General features: G+C 46.0%; 1 protein-coding gene and 1 pseudogene across 1 annotated transcript; both read left to right on the plus strand.

Moving 5' to 3' along the window:
- The first annotated feature begins 10150 nt into the window (after positions 1-10150).
- Positions 10151-12332, plus strand: LOC141041901 (noroxomaritidine synthase 2-like; annotated as a pseudogene).
- Positions 12333-13347: 1015 nt separating this feature from the next.
- Positions 13348-15435, plus strand: LOC141041472 (desmethyl-deoxy-podophyllotoxin synthase-like). Its single transcript, XM_073507667.1, has 3 exons — positions 13348-13841; positions 13953-14408; positions 14527-15435. Exons 1-3 carry the CDS (start codon positions 13419-13421, stop codon positions 15148-15150), a joined length of 1503 nt encoding a protein of 500 aa, XP_073363768.1. The 5' UTR covers positions 13348-13418; the 3' UTR covers positions 15151-15435.
- Positions 15436-15664: the final 229 nt, after the last annotated feature.

The raw sequence follows: 15664 nt of genomic DNA on the forward strand, positions 1-15664 counted from the left end.
CGCCCCCACCCTCGTGGGGCCCTCGTGACTCCCTTCCGGTAGATTTTTGTTCCAGTAGTTTTCATATTTTCCAGATAAATTCTCCGTTGATTTTCATCGCATTCCGAGAACTTTTATTTCTGCACAAAAACAACACCATGGTAGTTCTGCTGAAAACAGCGTCAGTCCGAGTTAGTTCTAATCAAATCATACCAAAATCATATAAAACTACTGTAAACATGGCATGAATACTTCATAAATTATAGATACGTCGGAGACGTATCAATGATACCTCCGGCAACAAACTTGTCCGGTAGCATACAGTTTAAGTGCTCAAGTTCTCTAGCAAATGACTGTATCTCATGAGCTTGCTCAACCACGGAGCGCTCTTCAGTCATCTTGTAGTCATAGAATTGCTCCATGATGTACAACTCAGTGCCGGCATCCGAGACCCCAAACTTGGCCTCGAGTGCGTCCCACATATCTTTTCCATTGTCAATTGATGCATAAGCATCAACTATGTTCTCACCAAGAACACTAAAGAGAGCAGCCTTAAACAGAGTATCCATTTTCCGAAAAGCTTGTTCCTGTTGGGCATCATACTCCCGTTCAGGTTTGCCAAGCGGGGCGTCATAGCAACTCATGGTTTGAAACCATAAGACTACTCTCACGTGCCACCTCTTATAGTGGATACCCTCAAACATAGGAGGTCTCATGGAAGCAGCAAAACCACTTGGGGTAAATTGCCTATAATAAGGTTTTTGGATTGTTGGAAATATGAGCAATTTACTGAATGATTTTATTAACAGAAATACTAGATAAAGCATGACTAGTATGGCAGTGATAAAACAAGTCATGCGATTTGACAAAGGGAAAGTTAACAGCATCTTCATATATGAACTGTAACAGAGTCTAACATATCTAGGGCAAACACTAGAACAAGGAACTGTAGCAGGATCTCTAATGGACATGGGCCCTTCTCCCGTACAGGACTCAAATAGGTGGAGTTTCGGAGGCCTACTGTCCCGGCGTGCACCGCAGTGCTCAGGAACTTTGTGGCGAGAGGAAGAGGATCTTCGTATACCCGTAGTGCGTGGCAAAATTTAGACATCGGCTCGGCTCATTCCCGTAACCCGCGGCACGTCGCGACGAGGCGGGCAGCGGAGGAGCGCCCGTGGATGTCCCTCTTGTTCTCATGCTCATACAAGTGGGAAAAGATCCTCCCTTATAAGGAGGTCCAACTCCCACTAAACTAGCAATGTGGGACTAAACTTTAGTAGTATCCCTTGCCTTGCATGAATGGGCTAAGTGAGCCTTTAGGATTTATTTAGGAATTTCTGAAATAGTTATTGGGCTGTCCCAAAATACACTAAATTCCAGCAGGTATTACTCTCTACTTTACAGCTTCTGCTGATCTCACTCAACTCTTATCTCGTATGTGTCAGAATTATACATTAGATATTAATTATTTTGGTTGGGTGACATGCGATGCTAGTTCCAAGACTTGCAATTACGAAGGGGAAAATGCGCAAAAAAAAAGAAAAAAAATGTGCAAAATACTACAAAGATTAATTGAAATGTAATATAGTCATTACAGCGCCAAAGCAAAACATTACAATACATTTATGCTAGTTGTTGTTTATCATAGTGAAAATTATAGAAACAAATTTTAACTATTGCAAATATAACGATGCTTGTATAGGCTGAAGCGCAACATTATACAATGTTATGATACTTATTTTTCCGCATCGGAATTTTGCTTGGGGCTTGGCTCCCACTATGCCTAAATCCTGGCTCCGCCCCTGCCAACGAGGACGAGGACTTGCTGGATGTGCTGCTCAGGCTGCACATGGAGGAATCCTTGCCATATCCTCAAACTTTAGAGGGAATAGGCGTCATCATATTTGTCAGTACTGTTACAAATACCTTCTTCTATTTGTTTTTTGTCAAAGGAGGATAAACCTCATGAGTCGCACATAGTCATTTATTGGATTATTAATCATTATCTGCCGCATCCTCTCGACACGTTTGTTGAAAATATTATGTTTCATCTACTATATTATTTTCACTATTGATGCTAAATATGTACGTCTCATATAACCCGCAACAATTGTTTGCTGGTGGCACTGAGACCTCTAGAATAACAATGGAGTGGGCTATGTCAGAGCTCTTGAAAAATCCTGAAACTATGAGAAAGGCACAATTAGAAGTTCGACAAGTGCTGGGTGTGCAACAAGCTGTCATAACTAACAATGACCTTCATGACCTCCACTACATGTGAATGGTTATCAAAGAGGTCTTGAGGTTGCATCCTCCCGCTCCGCTACTCCCCCGAAGGGCAAGACTGTGAAATCATGGGATATAAAAATCCCGAGAGCACCAATATACAAGTTAATACATTTGTGATTTGTCAGGATTGCATATATTGGGACCCCAAAGAATTTAAGCCAGAGAGGTTCGAGCAAAGCAACATAGATTATAAGGGCGCACATTTTGCGTTCACGTCTTTCGGGGGACGGGCGTTGGCAGTGTCCTGGAATGTTGTTCGGCACATCAACCGTGGAGATTGCATTGGCAAACTTTCTATACCACTTTGACTGGGTCATCCCTAGTTGGCCTAATCCAGAGTTATTGGACATGTCTGAGAAGTTCGGGATCAGCGTACGTAGAAAGTTCGATTTAGAGCTTAGAGCAACCCCATATGTGCTCTCCAAAGCTGCGTAGATCCATGGACCTGCTGGGGACGCATGGAAGAATTGATTTGCTCATAGGCGACATGTAATCCCTCATCTGGTCCCCGTCTCAACCAACTGTCTCGTGCCTCAGTCCCTGGCTTTGGGCCACTTTCAGTGAAAATCCATGTGGGGAACCTCTCCCCCCGGTGAACATTCGAATAAATAATTTGTCTCACGTTGTACTTCTATACACTCAACCAAGAGAAGCTCATTCAAATACTTGCGTGACATTGACCTTGTGCATGCGCCTTTTACACACGTTAAAATGGTAGAAATAAAGTGTGTGCCTTCTTTACTTTACAATATGCTTATCGGTAAAGAAAAAATTCACGAATTAAAAACATATTTATGAATTCCAAAAATTGTTCTCAAATCTAAAAATATTCATGAATTTAAAAAGACTTTTACAAATTCACAAAGGCTCGCAATTTTCCAAAATGTTCCCAAATTACTCGACTGTGTGTTTGTAAGGCAAATCTGGCATTGGTTGGTTGGGGAGGATCACTGGTAGGCCGGCATTCGAGCCACTAACTGATGAGGAGTTGAGTGCGTGGTGCATCAGGCAAGATTCAACCGCTACGGATCGGAAGTGAACGAGGGCTAAATGCCTCTTGACTACGTGGATCCTTCGGAAGCATCGGAATGACGTCGTGTTCAATGGTGTGACACCGTCAATCTCCCAGTTGAAGCAGCGAATAACGGATGAAGGAAGGCTATGGGCAAAGGCTAGGCTGTTGAGAGGAATACGGTAGGAGTAGAGGTGGAGGTAGGAGTGTGGGATGTCGAGACGTAGTTCGTTCATAAGCTTCGCGGTAGTGTCGGAAAAATTCCGGGATGTAAGAGCATCTCCAGCCGCGCCCCCAACAGCCCCCAGGCGATTTTTAGGAGCCGGCGTCAAAAAATTGGCCCAGTCGCGCCTCTAGGAGCCCGTTTTTCGCCGGTTTGGGCCCAAACTGACGCTGGCGGACCCAGGCCGAACCCGGTGCGCTAGGGCGCCCGGGGGCGCCGGGGAGAGCGATTTTGGCGCGAAAGAGCTGCGGGCCCGCCGAGTCAGCGACTCGCGCCTCATCGTCCTCAGAACGCTTCGATTTCTCGTGGGGAATCAATGGCAAGGCTGTCGCCGGTCAGCCTTCCATTGATTCCTCACGGGCGGTGCGGCGACGCCTACACACGGCGCGCGGCTATAAAAGCAAGGCCTCCCCTCGCCTCTGGCCACACCCGCCCACAGCCACCGCCGAGCTCTGCCTCACTCCCCGTGTGCAGCCCCCGCTGACGTTCCTCCCCTCTCTCCCTTTCCCCAAGCCCATCCGATGGCCGAGCGGTTCCCCGGCGATGGGGCGGCGGCCAGCGGCTTCCGCCACCGCTCGCTCCACGAGTGGGAGGCCTATCTCTTCTTCGAGGCGAACATCCCGGCGCCACCGGACATGCGCGCCGGGCCGACGCGGTGGAGGCTCAGCGCCGGTGTCGTCCCAATTCCCCCGGTGCCCGACGTCGACGCGCGTCCCGACATCTTCGCCGCCGAGGTCGACCGCGTGCGGGCGTCGCTAACAGAAGAGTAGCAGGCCCTCCCGCAGTACGCCGCCGACAACCACGCGTCGTGGACGGCGTACTTCCAGCGCCGGCAGGCGCAGCGGCAGGCGTCCACGAACGGGGCGCCGATGGTGGGGGCGTCAAGAACAGCGAGAGGCGCCGCCTATGGTGGGGCGCCCCCGGCCGCACGCTCCATGAGGTACTCCAGTACCTCGAGGGCGGCAATGACCCGCCGCTGGCATATCTGCCGCGGCCGCCGCCCCGGTCCACCGCCGGAGCGCCGGGCAATGGATGCCCAGGAGGTTCGGCTCCTCCTCGTCTTCCTCTTCTCACTCCTCCTCCCGCTCCTCTTCCTACTCCTCCGGCTCGCCGGCGGTGTTCGACGTCAAGGCCGAGCCCGCAGCGGAGACGCCGCTCGGTCGACGCACCCGCAACACCGGCATCGTCATCAACGAGGGCGGGGGGCGCGCCTCCTCCTCGGCTCCTCCCCGCTACGTCAAACCGAAGACGGAGCCGGGGCTCGCCGTCGTGAAGACGGAGCCAGGGCTCGCTGGTGGCGTCAAGGAGGAGCTCGACGATGCAGCGGCCTTGAAGTGGGCGCGTGACGATTGGGCGCGGACGGAGCTGGAGCGCCAGCGCCTCGCCTACGAGCGGTTCGCCGCTCGGCGCCGTGGCCGCGACAAGGGAGGCGTAGTCGTCCTCGACGACAGCGACGATGACGCACCGCCGCCACCGGTCCGCCAGGGCGACGCCGGGCAGGGGTCCAGCATGGGCGGCCGCGTCAAGGAGGAGAAGGCCGACGAGGACGGCGGCAAGGATGGCGGCGACGTCGGCGACTTCGCCTCTCTTAGCGCGTTCTTCGACCCGTAGTCGCGTTTATTTTTTTAAGTCTTTTATCTATGTAAAAGAACTATTTCAGTTCGCCGAAGTAATGCACTGTTTCGCCGAATATTTGTCCCGTTCGCCGAATTTTAGTCAAATAAATGTTCCAAAAAGATTTAAAACAGGCGCCTGGGGCCGATCCTGGGGCGTCGGCTGGGAACCTGATCGCCCCCAGTCCGATTTTACCGCCGGTTCGCTCCCAGGCGGCGATTTTTCGAGCCGTCTGGGGGGCCAACGGCTGAAGATGCTCTAATTAAACTTTATACATATGAACTTGGGGAGTCTTCTCTCTTTTTTAATGAATGATACGCACACTCGTGCGTATTCGAAAAAAAGAAATTCTAAAATATTATCATAAATTTGAAAATAGTTCATATATTGGAAAAACTGTTGGTGAATTCCAAACAAAATCACGGGTATGAAAATGTTAAGAGTCTTCTAGATCCTTCCTAAAAATAGTGGTGAAAATACAGAATGGTTCGGCCCATACGGTGAACAGGAGGGTATGCGCTAGGTCGCTACACAGCGACTTACACGACAAATAGGAGCCATGAATAACGATATCCGTAAGTATTGACATCATCTTGAATCACAAGCTAAAATGGGCTGGCTACGACATGGCCTGTTAGCACAACATCTGGTCATGCTTTTTTGTGTTGGCCAGAATACGGCCTTCTAAATATGTACTTCCTCCAATCAATATTACTTGTCTTAGATTTGTCTAGATACGGATGTGTCTAACACATGTTTAGATACATCCGTGTCTAAAAAACATTTAAAAATATATTAAAAAATTCAATTGTTTCTTAATCGTTTTTATACAAATATGGTCTAATGTTATACTCATGTGTAAAGTTTCGCAACAAAATGAAATCTGTGGAAATCTTGGCAAAAAACATTGCCTGTTAGAAAAATGTGAATAGTAACTTTATATTGTATCTGTTTTTATTTAGTTCACCTAGACTACGACGGAAGTCATTTTGTCGTGAAACTTTATACACATATATAACTTTAGACCATGTTTATTTCAACAGTTTTGCTAAAGCACATCTGGATGTGCCTTAAGTATTGCGCATCTAAGTCCTATGTCATTAATTTTACGCTGAGGTTTGTGTCGATAATTTATTTATTTTCTTTTTTCCTTTTTATTTTATGTTTGATTGAGTTATTTAGATGTGCAATAATTTAGGCATATCTACATGTGCCCTAGGAAAATTGCTTTTGGGGGCCAAGCTCCATGTAGGGCCTCCATTGCAATTTTGTAAATTCATCAAAATTCTTATTTCTATGTTTCATAAAATTCTGGAAACAAATGCAGATCTACATGGATCCATAATGTACATGTGTGTAAATTTTCAGGATGAAATACTTTGAAATGAGGTTTGTAAAAAAACAAATATGAGGCCTTTTTTGCACATGATACAATTCATCCTCAAAGTCCATGAATTTGTATTTTTAAAGGTCGCATTTTAAGGTATTTCATCCTGGATATTTTTACACAGATATACATTTCATCCTTGTATACTTGGATATTTGTTTTCAGATTTTTTTGAAAACAGAAAGTTTGAATTTGAATTTTTAAAAAATTTCAGGCTGCATAGAGCCCGGTCACCAAAACGCTATTCTCCTAGACAGACCCTTATTCAAGTGAAGTTTCAAAAATATTAGCCCTTCTCTAATACATTTCATAAAAAAAAATCAACATGTTCACCGTCCATTGTACTCAGTAAAAAAGTTTTATTCAAATCTTATTAGAACTTATTACATAATTATTAAGATACGAGTAAGAAAAAAAGTGTGATTGTACTTGCTTCACGGGATAGCACAGCGTGCGTGTTGGATTTGCATGCATGCAATGATGCATAGACCCTGTTTGTTTGGACTTTTGCTTCTTCTTTTTGCAGCTTTTCCACTTTGGCCAGAAAGCCATAAAAGCTCATAAATAGATGCTTTTGGAGCTTTTATGTCTTTTGGAGTCCAATATGACTTTTATGGATTTTACACCTATTTAGGCGCTTTTATGGCTTTTTGGCTGGCGGAGAAAGAGTGAGAGGTGGACGAGGAGGTGGAGGCAGGCGGCGGACAAGTACAGGGCGCCGAGGCCGGCCAGGGAGATGAACCAGGCCAGCATTGCCACCATGTCCCAGCTAGCTCCGGCCTCTCGAAAGTATAGTTTTATTTTTTTTTTGTATTTTTGTACGAATCAAAGCGACTAGGAAGCTGTGGAAACTATGTATATAATAGTCCGTATGTCTTACGGAATAGCAGGTCGAATTTTGACATGGTGATTATTAGATTCCACCACTCCTAATAATCAACGTGTGATATTGATTTATTGATCTTACGTTCGACGAGGTAAGCGGACATCCTAAAACTTCTCCTATGTATAGTTGTAAAATATTAATTGAATATGAATGGAATAATAGAATGAAAAATATTTTTTCATGTATGGTTGCATGTGGTAGTGTGTCTTTTCCCATGCATGGTTGCATGTCATGGTGAGCCTTATCCCATGGATAATTGTATGATGATGTAGAATGCTTGCATGCTTAGATAAATAGGTTAGGGACCACTCTCTTACATATGTAGGATATATCCCACCGATGTCTTTCGCTCATCCACTTAGGAAACTAGAAGATACCCGGTGCATTACTGATGGGAATTGGTTAATGAAAATTTGGTTTGATAACATGAGAATGAAAATTTAAAATACATGTGATTATATTGATTATGTATAGTTGCAACAATATTTATTGAATATAAGTAGAGTAATTGAATGGAAAATGTTTTTCCATGCATGATTAAATGTTGTACTAGGTCTTTTCGTATACATGATTGCATGTTGAGGTAGATCTTATCCCATTCATAATTGTATGATGAGGTGACATGCTTGCATGTTGAGATAAACAAGTTAGTGACGATAACCCTCTTAGGTATATATAGAGTCAGTGGCGGAGATAGGGGTGCCAGCCAGGGCCTGGGCCCTGGCCAACATGCAAACATTTCCACTAGGACACTGAGTATTTCTGCTAAAACAGTGTATTAGCTTTGTATTCCGTTGGTCTGGCTCTCTCCCCAAGCTATAGTCGATGCAAACTCTGTTTGGCAGACGAGGAGGACTTGATGCATGCACTCATACACTGTTCTCATGGCAGGAGCTTTTGGGGCGAAGCTGAGAAGTGGTTCGACTTCAAACTACCTCGCCTTCATCCAACCACTTGGGCGCGATACATTATTAGCTACCCAATCATTCCGACTGGAGACCGGGCGAAGATTGTGTCAGTTATGTGGTCTATTTGGCACTCAAGGAACCAGTGGACACATGATGAAGAACGCTTGGATCAGGCAAACTCGCTACGGATTATTCGAGAGACATTGGCGGTCCTGGAATTACCTAAGGATCTTGCGCTAGCTCTTCCTGGCTTTGGTTGGCTCCCCCCAGACGATGACAGTGTTAAGATTAATACGGATGCGGGTATTGACAGTATCCGGGAGCAAGGGGGGGGGGGTGGGGTTGCCTGTTCAGCCACTGGCTTTTTAGGAGCATGGTGTAAGCCTCACGATGGAGTTACAGATCCTCTGATTGCCGAAGCGCTTTCTTTGCGTGATGGAGTTCTCTATGGAAAGCTTCGAGGTCTGAACAAGGTCGTGATGGAGATGGACCGCAAGGAGGTTGTGGACCTCTGGAAGACTCTCCACAACTCCCGCTCGGTTGTGGCACCGATTCTTTTGGAAATTGGGGATTTATCTGCTAGTTTTAGTTCTTTTATTATTCAACATACTTCTAGACTGTCTAATTTGCCTGCTCATCCTTGCGCTAAGCGAGCATGTTCGCTGCAAGTGACCGAGGCGTGGACCAACGATGTACCTACCTTCCTGGTTAGTAGCCTCATGGCGGACTGTGCCAGGTGTGCTTTTGTTGAATAAAGAACCCCATATTCCAACGCAATAAAAAAAGCTAGTTTAGCAGCTCTTGGCCCTGTCCATTCAGGTTTCGTGGCTCCGCCACTGAGCCACTGTATAGGATGTCGCATAGCATGAACGTGAAATTCCATCTCTAGTTCGACCGATGGCCGGCCTGTGTTATATATTCTTGACAAGATTCTTCGCAAAGCGCCATCATATATATTATAACCATCCCAATTTAAATCTGAATGGTTATCATGGTATATATGTGATATATATGCTCGCTGCCCATGCCAAGGTAGAAGACGAAGAAGCAGAATGACACATTGGCTACGAGAGACGTAGAATTAAGTAATTAAGCAGTGAGAAGGCTACTTGTTTTGATCCTACTTAGAAGTGCGTTTGCTTCTGCAGTTGCTAAACGCTGCTGCTAATGTGTGTTCTAGAAGAAGAAATAGGCGGTCTGAAATCCAAAGCATATACACACACCTACGTATGCATGCGACGTGCTGAACAATTACTGATCGATCGCTGATCACCGGTCTCTTCCATCTCCTGCCGTACGTACGTGTACTGCAAATTACATGAGCCAGCCAGCCACACGGTACTGTTGCTATGAATCCTCCTCGCAAGACGATGACCCTGCATGTTCATATATTGTGGCGATCGGTCAAGAGTACTTTTATCGGCGATGGGATCAAAGAGTGTACTTGATCAAGACTGTTGTGCGGCGACTGAGGCTAATAAAGTGAGCTGGACCTGCACTTTAAAATTTATCCCCAAATCTGCCAATTGCCACCTGCTTTTGAGCCCAATGAAGTGTAGTTATGTAGTTATGTTGACACTTATCAAGTACTGCCAGACTCAAGTATAGCCCGATGAGCTATGTAAGGAGTGATCCAATTTGGAATGAAAGTTATCAAGTACTGCACTTCACATACTTATCGCCAAATCTGCCAACTGTCACCTGCTTTCGAGCCCAATGGATTGGAGTTATGTTGACGCTAACTGAGAATACTAGCAAGTATACTACCAATGCACTGAGGTAGTATCACTATGGTGGAGAGGGAAGGCGTCTATATATGAAGCCATAGCCATGCTAATTGAAGAATAAATCTAACTAATAGCATTATCGCACACTACTGATAACAATGCCAATTATGTTCATCTCCACATTGATCATTCTGCTTGTTCCAATTTGCTTGTATCTCAGGGCTAGTTGTAGATCAAAGAACCCACCAGTGCTTCCCACAAACTGGCCAATGCTGCACATGTTCCCTTCCTTCATAGCCAACCTCCACAACTTGTATGACTATTACACCCTGGTCCTCGCCAGATCAGGCCACAACTTCAGGGTGCATGGACCACCTGGGACCGGGATGCGCTTCTTCATCACATGCAACCCTCCGAACGCCCGGCACATCTTGACGACGAACCACGCCAACTTCCCCAAGGGCACGGAATTCGCTGATATCTTCAACATCATGGGTGGCAGCCTCTTCACCATCGACGGTGAGTCGTGCCGCCAACAACGCGCCAAAGCCAAGAGCATCCTCAGCAGCCCGAGGATCATTTCCAGTATGGCGGTCTACCTCTATGGCAAGGTGGAGAACAACCTCCTCCCATTGTTCACTCGGATGGCGATCACTGACACTTCATTCGACATGCATGAATTGATGTCGAGGCTTATGTTTGACCTGGCTGCTATGCCTCTCTTCGGTGTGGATCCTGGCCTCCTATCCTTAGACATGCCGCCCATGGACGCAGCGGTTGCCCTGGACATGGTGATGGAGGTGGGCTTTTTTAGGCTCATGATGCCAGCTTATTGCTAGAAGTTGATGAGGTGGCTAAACATCGGCTCTGAGAGAAAGCTCGACACGGCACGCATGGTGCTGCGAGAGATCATCGGGGAGATGATGCAAAAGAGGAAGATCACCACATGTCGTTTTGGACATGGCAAGGAACAAGAGAGTGTGGATATTATTCCTTCCTTCCTCGAAGACCCAGACTACGCCAATGCTGACTTGCTCCGTGCGATTATCATTAGCTACATGCTTGCTGCGAGGGACACAATTGCAACAACCCTAACATGGATCTTCTGCGACCTCGCCCAAAATCCTGACATCGTGTCAATCATCCGCAACGAACTTTCACCCATTGCATCACGCAAAGTAGCATTAGGGGCATCTACCCCAGTGATCTTTGAGCCAGACGAGACCAAATCTCTAGTATATTTGACAGCCACTTTGTATGAGACTCTTAGACTGTACCCACCGGCGCCTGTCTTGCTCAAGAAGGTGGCCGTAGATGACATCATGCCGAGTGGCCATGAGGTGCATGCCGGTGACACCATTTTTGTTTCCGTCCACTCCATGGGGAGAATGGAGGGTGTGTGGGGTAAAGACTGCTTCGACTATAACCCACGTAGGTGGCTCTCAGATGATGACAACAACCTGAGGTACATACCATCTCACAAGTTCTTGGCCTTCAATGCTGGCCCGAGGATGTGCCTCGGCAAGGACATTGCACTTATGCAAATGAAGACTGTCATTGCTACAGCTGTGTGGAACTTCGATGTGAAGGTGGTGGAAGGGCAAAGCATCCAGCCTAAGCCGTCCATTATACTGGAGATGAAAAATGGGCTCATTGTTAAGTTGAAGAAGCGAGAAATGTAATAGACTCTCGTTGTATGTAAATGTACTTGCCGACCACTAGGACAGTTTTACACTGCCCATAACCACATTATAGTTGAATAATAAAGGCATGCATGCGTCAAAATTTGTATTTCTTTTACGAAAAACAACCAATGTACTACCATTTTTTACTCGTGCTGTATGAGACACGGTATAGAAGCATCGAGACATGGTGTTTCCTCCATATTGTATACGACTATCTACATGTGACATGTTGCTGGTACTTGGAAGTGACCCAACCAGCTCAAAGTTGCATGTACGGGTGCCTAGCAGAATAACGGAACCAATTGATCGGTGAAAGAACAGTCTTCCTTCAGATCTTGGCTGGTAACTAATACACAACTTGCCAGCATCTAGACCTCACCGGTATACTCCAGTTCAACATCATAGCGGTTATGCTCGCTATACTTGTTGAACACGCTAAAGTGACTGGACAAATTAGTGGTGTAATTCATCATTTAGTAGTAGATAGTTTATCCATTCTACAGTATGTGAACGACACCATTTTCTTTCAGGATAAAGCAAGAAACCTCAAGCTCATTCTATGCTTTGCCTTTGAGGATCTTTCGAGTCTTCAAATTTCTATAAGAGTGAACTTTTCTGCTTCGAAGAGGCTACAGACTCGCGTTCAAGTACGCGAAGATCTTAATTGAACTGGAAGAAACAATTCCATTACTTTATTTTCTTCCTGATCACAAACTGTTTTATGGTCTTCCTAGGAAGCCTGTAGCCTTGCGTGCTCTTTAAATCATGCAATTCCTACAGAATAAGCACTTCATCGAACCTTATGTTGTGATCCACCAATGGCAAATATATTTTTACAAGACTAATATCTTTCATTGGAATTCGGCTTACATTTTCATGCAAAATATCCTCTTTCATGTATATAACTTTATCATAACATTTGTGGTGTATATAAAAATATATCATTTGTAGTAGCATCGTATAAAAAACTTGGTTTATTATTTAAACAGTTTTGACACACTAAATATGCTGCCCTCGCACGAGGGCCACCCTGCTAGTTGAAGTAAAAAATGAAATATAACAAAACAGTGAATAGCGAACAAGCTGATAACTAAAACCCAAAATATTTAAAAGCTAAAGGATGAAATAAAATAACAAGAGAAGATATGGAAAAATAAATAAAGTATACAAAAGGGCGGAATAGATGTGCAGATCATGCTTTTAGTGCACCAGTGCACATCATGTGCTCATCTCTCTTAATAAATCAAATGTTTTGAATATTAAATTGTGCCGATCGATGCGATCTCATCCGGCATCCAGCTAGCAATTAAGAAAAGGCAACGAATTTGCCTCTGTTATTTTTCTAAGGCATTTATTTCCTCGTGCTCGGCACTTTGTCCTTTTGATTAACAAAAAATTGCCATAAAGCTATCCTCAACCACTGCATTTGGAATAATGGAAGTTGTATCATTCAACCACACACTGTACTGTTTAGTGAATGGAATGGAATTTTTCATGAAAGTTCGTACCTAAACCAAATACACCGTTGTTTTGCATACATCTCCTCACGTGTAGTAGGTAAGTTTGATTTCCAGATCCCAACCAATCCCATGTCCTGTGCTGCATATCTGATCCATAAATACGGATGATCCGTGTATAAACTGAATGTCAACTGACTGATTAGTACTAAACTTGCGGCTGGTTACTAGCTAGCTCCCAGCTGCATGACATGGAGGTAACAATTTCAAGCATTTCTTTCGTTTCCCTAGCCCTAGTACTCCTCCTTTGGTTTTTTCATCCCAAGCCCAACAAGCATTTGCGGCCTCCCGGGCCATGGACCCTACCGATCATCGGCAGCCTCCACCACGTATTCGGCGTCCTCCCGCACCGCATCATGGCGGAGCTATCTCGCCGGCATGGCCCACTGATGTTCCTCAGACTCGGCGAGGTCCCCACCGTGGTGGTCTCGAGCGCGGAGATGGCGGAGGTGGTGATGAAGAGCAAGGACCTCATGTTCGCCTCGCGACCGCGCGGTGTGACACTGGACGTCATAGGTTATGGCAGCGGCATAGGCATCATCTTTGCCCCCTATAGCGACCGCTGGCACCAGGCGCGCAAGGTCTGCACCATGGAGCTCCTGAGCGCGAAGCAGGTTATTAATTTGCATACACCATCTTTTTGGGGGAAAATGCCAGCACCTAACTAGTTTGCGATAAAGCATGAGTGTTGATAGATAGAAGTGGACAATATGTTTCTAACACAGGTGAAGCGTATGGAAGGCATCAGGTCCGAGGAGGTCAGCAACCTCCTTAGTTCCATCACCACCTCGATTGGCACAACTATCAACCTCACGGAGAAGTTGTCGGCACTCATGAACGATGTCATTGCGCGGGCGGTGTTCGGAGGCAAGTGTGCACAGCAAGGTGAGTACCTCCGGGAATTGGAAAAAGTCACTGCATTGGTGGGAGGCTTCTCGCTCGTAGACCTATTCCCGTCGTCGCGGCTGGTGCGGCTGCTGAGCTCCGGGGAGCGACGGATGAGGAGGAGCTATGGACGAATCCAGTGCATCATCTCCAACATCATTGAGCAACGCAAGGAGATGCGCGCTGCAGTCAGCTCCAACGACGAGGAGGACTTGCTGGACGTGCTGCTCAGGCTGCACAAGGAGGACTCCTTGCCATATCCACTAACTTTAGAGGCAATAGGCGTCATCATATTTGTGAGTATTGTTTGCCATGTCCTCTCCTCACTTTGTTGGAAATATACGTTTTATCTATATTTTTTCATTATTGAAGCTAAATATGTATGTGAGTATAACCTAGAACAATTGTTCGTAGGACTTGTTCGCGGGTGGCACCGAGACCTCTGGAATAACATTGGAGTGGGCTATGTCAGAGCTCTTGAAAAATCCCGAAAATATGAGAAAGGTACAACTAGAGGTTCGACAAGTGGTAGGTGGGCAACAATCTGTCATAAATAACAATGACCTTCATGACCTCCACTACATGAGAATGGTGATCAAGGAGGTCTTGAGGTTGCATCCCCCCGCTCCTCTACTCCCCCGAAGGGCAAGAGAAGACTGCGAAATCATGGGATATAAAATTCCTGAGGGCACCAATGTACAAGTTAATATATTCGCGATTTGTCGGGATTGCAGATATTGGGATGCCCCTGAAGCATTTAAGCCAGAGAGGTTCAAAGAGAGCAACATAGATCACAAGGGGACACATTTTGAGTTCACACCTTTCGGGGCTGGGAGACGGCAATGTCCTGGAATGTTGTTCGGCACATCAACCGTGGAGATCGCATTAGCAAACCTTCTACACCATTTTGACTGGGTGTTCCCTGATGGGCCTAATCCGGGGTCGTTGGACATGTCTGAGAAGTTCGGGATCAATGTACGTAGAAAGTTCGATTTAGAGCTTAGAGCAACCCCATATGTGCTCTCCAAAGCTGCGTAGATCCATGGACCTGCTGGGGACGCATGGAAGAATTGGCTCGCTCATAGGCTCCCTCCTCTAGTTGCCCTCTCTGCTCTCTCGACCAACCTTCTGTTGATTTCCTTGGTCCTCTTCTTTGTAATGCATCCGTCTTTGGGCCCCTTTCAGTGAAAATCCATGTGGGGAACCTCTCCCCCAGGTGAATATTCGAATAAAAAATGTGTCTCACGTTGAACTTCTATACAGTCAAGCAAGAGAAGCTCACTCAAATACTTGTGTGACATTGACTTTATGCATGGGCCTTTACACACGTTGAAATGAAATTATTTCACCTTTTAACTTATCCGTACTACTATTCCACAGGCAATAGAAAAAAATTGTGATCAGTCGATTTCAAATAGAGGAAACATCATGAGAGACATAAGCAAGAGGGGAGTAGCACGAGACCGAAGACGGATGCGGCGCGGCGAATCACAGCAAGGCCAAGACAGGAGCGAATTGAAGCTGGGACGATGCGGTTGGTCGTGGCATCGCA

The sequence above is a fragment of the Aegilops tauschii genome, chromosome 2 (genome assembly GCF_002575655.3).
Source record: "Aegilops tauschii subsp. strangulata cultivar AL8/78 chromosome 2, Aet v6.0, whole genome shotgun sequence".
Classification (NCBI taxonomy): domain Eukaryota; kingdom Viridiplantae; phylum Streptophyta; class Magnoliopsida; order Poales; family Poaceae; genus Aegilops; species Aegilops tauschii.